The sequence below is a fragment of the Lathyrus oleraceus genome, chromosome 4, assembly GCF_024323335.1.
Source record: "Lathyrus oleraceus cultivar Zhongwan6 chromosome 4, CAAS_Psat_ZW6_1.0, whole genome shotgun sequence".
NCBI classification, from domain to species: domain Eukaryota; kingdom Viridiplantae; phylum Streptophyta; class Magnoliopsida; order Fabales; family Fabaceae; genus Lathyrus; species Lathyrus oleraceus.
Genome location: NC_066582.1, coordinates 151,244,233 through 151,256,605, shown reverse-complemented (window position 1 = coordinate 151,256,605; position 12,373 = coordinate 151,244,233). Strand labels below are relative to the sequence as shown.

At 37.0% G+C, this 12,373-nt stretch overlaps 1 protein-coding gene across 1 annotated transcript; it reads right to left on the bottom strand.

The window, feature by feature from the left end:
- Window positions 1–8,689: 8,689 nt before the first annotated feature.
- On the bottom strand, window positions 8,690–9,577 carry LOC127074228 (non-specific lipid-transfer protein A). The gene is made up of 2 exons (XM_051015530.1): window positions 9,199–9,577; window positions 8,690–8,825 (listed from the first exon to the last, which is right to left on the bottom strand). The coding sequence occupies exons 1-2, from the start codon at window positions 9,534–9,536 to the stop codon at window positions 8,816–8,818; spliced, it is 348 nt and encodes a 115-aa protein (XP_050871487.1). The 5' UTR covers window positions 9,537–9,577; the 3' UTR covers window positions 8,690–8,815.
- Window positions 9,578–12,373: the final 2,796 nt, after the last annotated feature.

The following is a 12,373-nucleotide window of genomic DNA, read 5'->3' as shown; positions in this document are numbered from 1 at the left end:
CTTGCAAGAGAGATATCTTTCATACTAGTCATGATATGGTTTGTGCATTTTGTTTTGTCGAAAACGAAAATCCATCTTTCACTTGCTTTTTTGAATGTAGAGTTAGTAAGAAGGTTTGGGAGAGAGTGTTCATTTGATTAGGTTTGGAGGAGGTGGACTCTGCTAATTGTGTTTAGAATTTCATTGATTTTCATGTAATTGAGAGAAGGAAGTTGAAGAGGTCAAAGGCGGGTTTGATTTGGATGACAACGGTGTGGAGTATATGATTAATGAGGAACGCTTTAATGTTCAACAATGTTATCACTTCTGTTGACGATATTGTCTTTAATATCAAATTCTGAATTTTTTTTTAAAATATTCAGAATTTTTAAAAAAATTTCAAAAATATACAATTTTTCAAAATAATTACACAAATGGCCAATTTTGGCCATTTTTTACACTAAGGCGCCACCCTAGTTGGCGCCTACCCTTAATGGGTAGGGCAAGTCGCCACTAGGAGTGGCGCCTATGCCCATTCCCTTTTTTTTTTTTTTTTTTTTTTAATGTTTTTTTTTTTATTAATTTTTTTTTATTTATAAATTTATATATTTTATTAATTATATTAATTTATGTTAAGACATATATATAAATAAATTTTTTTACAAGATATATATATATATATATATATATATATATATATATATATATATATTAATTTATATATATATATATATATATATATATTAATTTATATATATATATATATTAATATAATTTATAAGTAATTAATATTATTTGTAAATTTTTGGATAAAAAATTAATTTATATACGTATAAAGATATGATAGACAATATTTTTAAAGATAAAGATAAAGATATAAAGATAATAAACAGAAAATATTTTTATTTAAATAATAGACAAGACAAATATTACAAAGATATGATTAATCACATATGATGCGGTCCCTTGTACGATCCGCACGGGGGAGGTCTAGTTACTCGCCTAGACGGTTCACGTGGTGGTGGTGCTTCCCTATTACCACCCCTTGCCCTAACGCGCCCCCTTGCCGCTTGCCGTTGTGGTTGGGTCGAAGTCCCTTCAGTGCTGTAGGAAAGACGGGTCCCCTCTGCGCCCTCGAAGCTTTGTCTCGGTGGGACAAACTGACTACTGCTGGATGCGCCCTCGAATTGTGGTCTTTGGTAGTTTAGGGTTGAATCGGGTTGGCCAAAGTGCAATGTTTGTTGTGGTGTGTAGTAGTCCTGTTGGTAGTCCTCTTGTATACCCGTGTCGGGGCTAGGTGGAGGACTGGAAGAGCTTGGGAAATTGTCGTGTTGGAAGTGTTGGGATTGGTGGAAGTAGGGGGATTGATATTGTGGTAGGTGTTGGGACTGTTGATGGTGGTGGGAATGTTGAGTTTGTTGTTGGTAGTCTTCATGGTATTGGGATTGAGTTTGTGGTATGTATTGTTGATTTGGTTGGGGGTGGACATGTGTTGCGGTGGTTGTTGTTGGTAATATGGTGGTGGTGGTTGTTGTTGGTAATAAGGTGGTGGTGGTTGTTGTTGGTAAAATGGTTGTGGTGGTTGTTGTTGGTAATAAGGAGGTGGTTGTTGTTGTTGGGAATACTGCGGTGGTTGTTGTTGTTGGGAATACTGTGGTGGTTGTTGTTGTTGGAAATATGGTTCTTGCATCCGGGGATCGTCCAAATAGAACGGGTCAGACACAATCATTTCTGGATTGGTATTTGCTCTATACCAATCCACATATTCCCTTGTCGGCTTCATTTCGTTGGGCGCCACCGGAAATTGTAGAACATAGTGGGCACGGTCTTTCCACATTTTTCGAAACTCCTTAGCAAATTCCTTCCAATTTTGGGCATACCACTGGTGGCTGACTTTTTTTAGATGCCAAGGTTCCATAGACATTGGGGGGCCTGGGATTTCTTGATGCATTCCGAATTGAAGCTTGACACGGTCACTTTGGTGCATCTCCACAGTGGTGAACCGCATTATGGCCGTTTTTGCTGTCCAAACAGCTGCATCTTCGGGGTTGGGTTGATGTTCCAATCCCAAATATGGCCTCCAAATAAACTGCAAAGAAAAAAGTAAATATGTTATTTATCGAGAATGCATGACATTAATAATTCAGTTAGAAGTTTAGGGTTTAGTGGTAATACATCCTGTGCTCGGAGACGATCCAACAGTTGACGATAAAATATAATTTTATTTTTGGGGGTAAGACTGTAATCCAGTCCGGTTGTAATGAACCTAAACAAAAAAAGATAAATAATATTAGTTACAAATATTTATAGAATAAATATACAAAATGAAATAAGATCATAAATTTACCTAGTTGCGTAGGGGAAGGAGTAGTCATTAGGATTTTCTGGGGCTAGCCTCGGCAATCTCCACCACCCCCATGTTTGGAGCAAAAAAGCACATCCAGAAAATGTACAGTGCTCATTTTGTGCATTTTTACACAAAGAGCTATATAGGAATGCTAATACTGCAGAACCCCAACTATATGTGCTTATTCTATCAATGTCCCCGAGCAAACTCAAGTACATAAAATTTATGCTATTTCCCGTCCCTTCGGGAAATAGCAAGTTCCCAAACAATAGCATAATGTAAACCCGGGTTTTTATGACTTTTTCTTGTTCGGAGGATTCCTCAGTCAAAGTTATGGAGTCGTGGTACAATTGTAGGCTAGATAATTTAATACCCTGACCCCTTGCTTTGGCAGACCCCTCACCCTCGACCAGATCTACCCCTAACATTTGAACACATATTTGGTTAGGCTGTTGAACATTTCCGGTCACAGGCTTACCATCTATTCTAAGACCTAAAAGCATGTACACGTCCTCTAATGTGACGGTACATTCACCAGTTGGTAGGTGAAAGGTGTGTGTCTCAGGTCTCCAACGTTCACACAGAGCCAAAATGAATTTGGCATCAATGGTGGCATTTACGACATGCATTACATGACCGAAACCCGCACGCTCTATGTAAGGTACGCACCATGGGTCTGGATAAGGCATTGGGTGTGAACGTTGACGAAATTTCTTGGGATCCTTTAAAAACAAACAATATAAAAAATCATTATATTGGACTTTTAAAAAACTAATTACAAACATACGAAAGAGGCAATGTTCAAGAAAAACTTACGAATGAGGCAATGTTTGCCCTAGTTCCTCTGTGTTCTTGGCCCATGGTAAGAAGCGACATGACTGCAATGTAGGAAGAAGCTTGGTGGATGAGAAGTTTTGCCTGAGTTCTCTGAATAAAAGTGTTAGTGGTTGATGAAAACTTGCAAGAATGACCCTCTATTTATACTCGTTTTCAAGTAGAATGAATATGCAAAAATGTGACAAGTGTAAGGCATGCGTGGTAGTGTTGGCATGCATTGGTGGAATCTGATGATGCAGAAACGTGACAAGTGGAAGGCATGCGTGGGAATCTTGCAGAATAGGTGCAGACTAGGTGGCAGTGTTTGCATGCATAGGTGCAGACTAGGTGGGAGTTGTCTTGTCTTGGGGAAGACTTGGTGGAATCTGATGATGCAGAAACGTGACAAGTGGAAGGCATGCGTGGGAATCTTGCAGAATAGGTGCAGACTAGGTGGCAGTGTTGGCATGCATAGGTGCAGACTAGGTGGGAGTTGTCTTGTCTTGGGGAAGACTTGGTGGAATTTGATGATGCAAAGGTGTGACACGTGGAAGGCATGCATGGGAATCTTGCAGAATAGGTGCAGACTAGGTGGTGGTGTTGGCATGCATTGGTGCAGACTAGGTGGTAGTGTTGGCATGCATTGGTGCAGACTAGGTGGTAGTGTTGACACGTGTAAGGCATGCGTGGGAATCTTATTTAAAATAAATAATTAAGCGTAAATAAGATTGAATATTATTTTAAACACATAATCACTATTTTACTTTATTTGTAAGAAACTACTAACACGATTTTAAGAATTTCTTTCCTATAACATGTTTGTTGTCATTTTATGGTGATCTATGTGCTTGCGCTTTTTTTATCACATTTTTTATTATGCCAAAGGGGCATAAGTAAACTCTTAGGGGGGAGTAAAGCATAATCTCTTTATCAGTGAGGGGAGTTGGCATGCATTAGTACAGACTAGGTGGGAGTGTTGCATTCAAGGGTGTGACACGTGTAAGGCATGCGTGGGAATCTGCCAGACTTGGTGGTGAAGACTTGATGGGGAACAGGCATGCATGGGAATCTCTGAGACTAAGTTCAGACTAGGTGGATAGGTTGGCATGCATTAGTACAGACTAGGTGGGAGTGTTGCATTCAAGGGTGTGACACGTGTAAGGCATGCGTGGGAATCTGCCAGACTTGGTGGTGAAGACCTGATGGGGAACAGGCATGCATGGGAATCTCTGAGACTAAGTTCAGACTAGGTGGATAGGTTGGCATGCATTAGTACAGACTAGGTGGGAGTGTTGCATTCAAGGGTGTGACACGTGTAAGGCATGCGTGGGAATCTGCCAGACTTGGTGGTGAAGACTTGATGGGGAACAGGCATGCATGGGAATCTCTGAGACTAAGTTCAGACTAGGTGGTGAAGACTTGATGGATAGGCAGTAAGATTCTTGCAGTATAAATAGTCACACACATTTTCGCAAAGGTATTCACAATATCTTCACAGCAATCTTCACAAAACCTTGACAATATCTTCACAAAACCTTCACAAAACCTTCACAAAACCTTCACAATATCTTCACAAAACATGGCATCTTCATCACAATACAAAATCAAAGCTCACGTCAATGGTGAGACTTATGAATGTGATATGTCTGGCTTCCAATTTAGAAACACCGAATGCACTCGTTTTTGTCTAAAAAGTGGAGCTGACTTCTCTTACCTGAAGAGGAAGATTGAGTCCAAACTAAGACAACCCGTGTCCCAAATTTTTTATCAACAACCTTTTTTTTTCAGAAAACAACTCTGTCAAGTTTTATAAGTCATTGATTCAAAATGACATGGAGACACAATACATGCTTCGTAACCATGAGTACTCTGGTTACGAATACATAGTGTTGTACATTGTGTTGGAACAACCTCAACCAACTCAGAATATTCAATCACAGGTTATTGATCCTGTGATTGATGACGAACAAGACGCTGAGCACCACGTTGAAGACGATGTGGTTGATGATGCTGAAGACGTGGTTGATGACTTGGTGAACCGTCATTCTGAAGACGAAGACCAAGCTGAAATACCTATAGCGCAACGCTACTCACCTCCTGTGCACTTCACAACACTTAACTTGGGCGAGGATGAGCCCTCATCAGATATGTTCTACAACCCATATATGAGGTCTGATGAGGACTTAAAGAAGGGTGACCAATTTCGGACCAAGGAAGAGTGTCTGTTAGCAATAAAGAACTGGCACTTGAAAAATTGTGTTGACTACGATGTTATCAAATCAAATCCGGAAAGATACGTTATTGTATGCAAAAATCCGGAGTGTGGATATAGGTTGATGGCATCGTACAAGAAGAAGCATAATGCGTGGGTGATAGGGTCCATATCTCAAGCTCACATTTGCGTCAACACCAACATGGCACAGGATCATCGCAAACTTAGCCATGACATGATCTGCCATTCCATATTACCTCTAGTTGAGGCTGACCCGTCACTGAAGGTCAAAACAATTATCTCCCATTGTGTGGCTGTTTTCAAATATACACCGTCATACAGAAAGGCTTGGTTAGCGAAAACCAAGGCAATTGAACTGGTGTACGGTAACTGGGAGGAATCATACAAACAACTACCACGCTACCTGGCTGCACTACGATTGTATTCACCTGGGACGGTTACTATAATGGAGACCTTGCCTGCACAATCCCCTGACGGAACTCGTCTAGAAGGTAATGGAATTTTCCATAGACTTTTCTGGGCATTCCGTCCCTGCATCATCGGGTTCACATTCTGCAAACCACTTGTTCAAGTCGATGGAACTTGGCTGTATGGGAAATACAAAGGATCGTTACTGATGGCGGTCGCACAAGATGGCAATTCAAATATTTTCCCAATAGCCTTTGCATTGGTGGAAGGAGAAACGGCTGCTGCTTGGAGTTTCTTCCTTAAGAATCTTCGAACGCACGTGACTCCACAAGCTGGCATCTGCGTGATCTCTGACAGGCACGCTTCAATAGACAGTGCATACAATAATCCAGCAAATGGTTGGCATGACCCCCCGTCTACCCATGTCTACTGCATCAGGCATATTGCTCAAAATTTTATGCGGGAGTTCAAGGATAACTTCTTGAAGCAACATTTGATAAACGCGGGGTATGCCTTAAACCAACCTGGATTCCAATACTATCGCCGGGAAATAGTGTTGGCAAATTCTGATGCAGGGAGGTGGATCGATAATATCGACCGAGCGAAGTGGACTAGATCATATGACGATGGGGTGAGGTGGGGCCACATGACAACAAATCTTGTGGAATCAATGAACGGCGTGTTTAAGGGCATACGTAACCTCCCGGTAACCGCATTGGTGAGTGCGACGTATTTTCGGATGGCAACGTTGTTCGTAACAAGAGGCAGGCGCTGGAATGAAGTGTTGCAGACGAGTCAAGTATATAGTGATGCCTGCATGAAGTTTATGAGGCAGGAATCTGCCAAAGCCAGCAGCCATCGGGTTACGGAATTCGACCGCCATGGCCACACTTTTAGTGTCAAGGAAACAATTGACCACAACCAAGGGCTGCCCAGACAAGAGTATAGGGTCCTAATACCAGACCGTTGGTGCGACTGTGGTCAATTTCAGGCCTATCGTATGCCTTGTTCCCATGTCATTGCAGCGTGTTCACACAGCCACTTCGATGCATTATCGCTAGTGTCTCCAATCTACAAAGTTGCAACATTGCTCAATGTATACGACAATCCCTTTCCGGTGGTAGCATTGGAGGCGTATTGGCCAGAGTATGACGGGGAAATTGTTTGGCACAACGAATCGATGCGGCGGAATAAAAGTGGTCGCCCAAATAGCAGGCGCATTAGAACTGAAATGGACGTCGCAGAGAAAATGCAGAGGAAGTGTAGCATATGTAGACAACTAGGGCATAATAAGAACAAATGTCCATATCGTGGATCTAGTTCCACAACTTAGTTTTCACTTTCATAAATCTGTGTACCAAAATCATTTTAAATTAAAGTTTACTTTTTATTCCAAATAGAAGATGACACTTGAACAACAAACACAAACATCTAACATTACAACACCAATTACTAAAACAAAAACAAATACTGGAACAAAAACAAGTACTAAAACAAGAACAAGTACTAGAACAATAACAAATACAACAACAACATGACAAACAACCATTAAAATCTAAGAAATTACAACAGTTAACACTATGTCGTCTGATCCATGCATCATTTGGATGCAATCAATGTCGCTTTCAACTTCAACCCACCAACGTATCGTTTCTCCAGTTTCAAATGAGAACCTTGTTCTAAGCCTCTGAATCCTTCTGATGACTTCACCAGGTTGGTAATCTCCCTCTAACCAAGACATCAAGGACCTTTTTAGTTGGTCTAACGAACGGATGTTCCAAAATTTCATCTCCATTGGGGGTTTCAAAGGCGAGAAAATAACATGCCCATCCCTTTTTAAGATTACTGGTTCAGGATCCGGGCGCCTTGATGATGTTCGCTGCCATGACGACGGTCTTGGGGATGCCATGAACTCAACTTGATACAGAAAGTGATAGGAAACAGTGGTGAAGAAAATGCAAGGAAAAAACACTTTATTTATAGGAAAAGATCTGGGTTGTACACCAGTCTACCTAACCCTAATTAGTGTCGCACTTGATTACTTAATCTTATATGGAATTAGGGTTTCAATTAGGTCATAACTACCAAACTCTAATTATAACCGATCAATAAACCCTAATTATAATTGATATATAGATGATTAACCCTAATTCTTCCAAAAAATTTTAAATAATAATAATTACTTATAAATTAAATTAGTATATATATATAAATTAATATATATATATATATATATATATATATCTTCTAAATAATTTTATTTATATATATGTGTTAATATAAATTAATATAATTTAGAAAAAATATAAATTCATAAATTAAAAAAAAATTAAAAAAAAAAAAAAAAAAAAAAAAAAACATATTTAAAAAAAATAAATAAATAAAAAATAAAAAAAAATTTAAGGGTAGGCGCCACTCCTAGTGGCGACTTGCCCTACCCTTTAAGGGTAGGCGCCAACTAGGGTGGCGCCTATGTACAAAATTAGGGCAAAAATTGCCCAATTTTATAATTTTTTGGAAAAAATGGATATTTTTGAAATTTTTTTAAAAATTCTGGATATTTTAAAAAAAAATTCCAGATCTTAATTTTGGTCAACTTATGGTAGCAATTATAGGATAAAGTTTAATTATTATGTTTGGGGCGTTTGTTTTTGGAATGTCATAAATTTGTAATTTGTATTGAGTTTGAATAGCCTTGTATTCTTTATTTTCATATTTGATTATAAAAAATATATATAGATTAATTAATTCTTTTTTTTATAAAAGATTATTTTTTAAAAATAAATATTGAGTAGAAAATTATTCCCAAAATTAATAATTAAAAATTAAAAACAAATGTCTCACATCTTATGTCTGAGTTAATCTCTATAATTAAAAAGAATGCGCAAAGATGAGTAAACATAAGTATATATTTATTAATATCACATTTTAAATTTTACAACACCATAGAACATATTTATACAGGGTTGTATTATTTTTATAAGAACAACCAAGTGTCCACCCTGTTTAGTTTATTATTTTCTCCATTTAGTTCACTGAATGCTGCCACACAAAACACAAAAAAACAATATCAATATCAATTCAATTATAATACAATAGTAAATAAATTTGTAAAAAAAATATATAAGTAAAGCAAGATTAATTACAATTTCAACAGCTATTTTGCAAAATAATAAATAAATTTTCTGTGCATTATTAATTTTGTTGACGAAAATATATTAAAAAATCTTTAAAAACAATAGTTGTTGATTAATATAGAAGTAACTATTTTTAATACAATTTTTACAAGAGATATCGTCCAACTTATAAATAATTTTACATATATTAAATATATATGTTTTTCTCTTTATAAAATGCATAAATAAATATTTGTTAAAATGTAATCTTTATAAAGGAAGAAATATTGAGAACTTACTTATTGCAATCCAAGTTTTCGGGTATAGGTAAAGCCTTGTCAAGACCGCAACGTTTGGGAAGTGAGATAGCTAAATCCTCTCTAATGTTAGGAATCTTATTAGCCCATTCTTTTAAGCATTGACATGCAGCACGTCGTTCATCAACAGTGGTTGCTGATGATCCTACAGAGCTAATGCCATTGCAACAAGTACTTGATGGCTCCTGATCCCCACCGGTGACAAATGACTCACAAGAAGATACAGATGTCTTTGCTTTTTCACAATCAAAACCATGCACTTGCTCCATAGTCAGGAGCAATGGAACTAGCAATATAAGAATCATACTCAACTTCTTCATCTCGTTTTCTTAAACTTACTTGTGTTTCAATGTATGATATCAATATTGAAATGTGGGGTGTATATATATAGCTCAAGATGGCCATTTATTTTGTCGATACTTGAAGAAAGTATTTGCCACGATTGGCATTCTATTTTTTGGGTAAGTTGAAAAAACTTTCAACATTGCACATCTATTAATTTTTTGTACTATTTTTCATCAACAAACACAAAGTCTGACATCATATAAAGTTTAAGAAATATTTGACACTTAACACCCGTCATCAAAATTCAAAAATAACGAGATAAAATAAAATTATGGATAAATCAATTTGCTTTTCACATTTGCGTAAATCATAAGAAACCAAGTACTAAAAAATAAATGGTTAGGGGTTAATTCGGAGAATCAACACCAAGAAGTATTTTATATTTTGGGTTTTTTTTATAAGAACAGTACACTTTTGTAAGAGACACACCACATACTTACTTAAAACCTTAAGATTTTTGGTGAGTATGTAGTGTGTCTCTTATAAATGTGTGTTTCTCTTATAAATAAAACCCCAAAATAAAAAATGCTCTCTCTCGTGTTTGTCGTACCCAAAATTTGTCTTCTCCATTTTATTCTTCACTCAACCTTGAACTTGAGATTCATCTGCACACATTCATGTTTCATTCATATGCACCATGCATTCATGTTAATACAAGCATCACAAATTCAAAGTTGGTGACTTAATTCAAACTAGAGTTTGGTGTGAGTATTGGAGTGTGGCTCATCATATGAGGGGAAATCCTGATTCCATGTCCTCTAGGGTCTGGATTCATGGAGTTCATATCATGACATCAAAACCCTAAATCTTGGTGCTTGAGACCTTGGGGATCGATTGCATCATGGCATTCACTCATATGGTCTGCTCTAATTGTTGATCCATAACTTGGGTCACTTGTCTTAGGGCTTGTGTGAAAGGGCCCATTGCTTGTTTTGGGGTCATACATCACGTGATTTATCTGGGAACATGGTATTAAACATGAAACACAGATTGTGGATGTTTTAACTTTTCATGTCCATGGGTGTCATACCCCGATTTTGGTCCTGAATTTTTTCCATTTTTTTATTTTTATTTGGCACTTGGCCTAAAGTTCATTTGCATACATTCATGACCAAAGGCAACCATCCATTCCCAAATCCATATTTTTTGATAAACATTAGTCATTATCTAGTTTTGATCATGGTGTTTTTTGATTATAAAATGGATTCTAACTATTTGACTTTTTAATTTTCAAATTTGATTTTAATTTCAAATTAAGTCTAATTCCAAATTTCAATTTAATCTTAATTGTGTTTTTACTAATGATTCAAACTCTAATTGATTTTTAACTTCCAAATAAAATGTTAGAATTTGACATCAAAGTAGTTTTAACAAATTATAGATTAATTTGATTTTAATTGGTTTTTTTTTTATTCTTAATTGACATTTAGATTAGTTTTGGATTATTCCTAAAAATCCATATCCATTTTATAACCAAACATGATCCATTTTCCATCCATAGTTCATTTCAAATCAAAATAGTACATACACTCATTTCATAACATTCAATAATATTTAACTTTCAAACATTTCCAAACTCATTTTCATACATACATTTTCATTTAATATTCAGGCATAACAATGCATCACATCCATATCCTACAACTAACTTCTACATTACAACCAATTTCCAAATTTCATCAAAAAAAAATCACAACCAAGATATAACCATAATTCACATCTAATCCCAATTTCAATCCAATTCCACAAGACAAGTTGCTTCCGCTTTCAATGTCACGTTGCAAGCCTTTTGTTCCAACATCATCTTTCATGTGCTCATGACCAAGAAGCCTAACAAAGCATGAATGAGGTCAGAATATGTCAAGCTTTCCATACGCACATGCTGTTTAAACAAAGCTAAAAATGCAGTGCAAGAACAAACATCAAACCAAGCAATAAGGAATTCCAAACAAGAATATGTCATGAAACAAAAGAAACTAAGTTGCATCAACACAGGATTAATAAAATAACAATACCATACGCAAGCACTATTAAGTGAGCAAATCATAAGTTCATCCCAAGCATACCGTATATACAAAGAAGTTGGCACTCGGGTTTTGTTACAAGAAGAGAAGGATTACCTTTTGTTTTAAGTGATGGGTCGTTTGAATTTAGCCTTGAAGAACCTTTAGCTCTCACAGTAGAAAGTCTTCAAAGCTTGCACTGTCGGCGATCTCTTGTGGACAACCGTTGAAGCATTGAGAATTGAGAAAGAATACCTTGCTGTCGTTGTTAATTTTGCTGTCAAATGCGATGTCGTCTAGTGATTTAACCGCTGCAGCTCCAACAACTCTAAGGGCTACATCAATATCCTGCAATTCTGCACCAGTTTCTTTGCACGGATGCACAATACGATGTCCATTATTACAAAATGATAGGTAATTATTTTCTGTTACCTGCTTCATGAAAGCTTTCATATCACAGGCAAGGCCTACCTCAACTCCCTGTAGAGCTGTACTAGCTTCTTTGCACGGATGCACAGTTGCATTTTCTCTGTCGGCAGAACTTTCATCTCTTGTTCCTCCCGCTGTTAGATACCCAAAAGTGCTTATTTGAGCTATCAAATATGGGTATCTTTCACTCCATTTCCTTGCTAAATTGTCAAAACCACCTTTGTTTTAGATGAAATGCAATACATTGATAAACGATCTTGGTACCTTTGATTTGTGTGTTATTGTGCAGGAAGAAGGCATGAAATACACTACGCCAAATAAGGGAAAAGAGGGCGCTTATTTTGGCCTATAACAGCGCTTTTAAGCGCCCTCTAATCTGG

What these genes read in the sequence shown, in the direction of transcription:
- LOC127074228 (XM_051015530.1), bottom strand. Translation starts at nt 9,536, where the DNA reads ATGAAGAAGTTGAGTATGATTCTTATATTGCTAGTTCCATTGCTCCTG.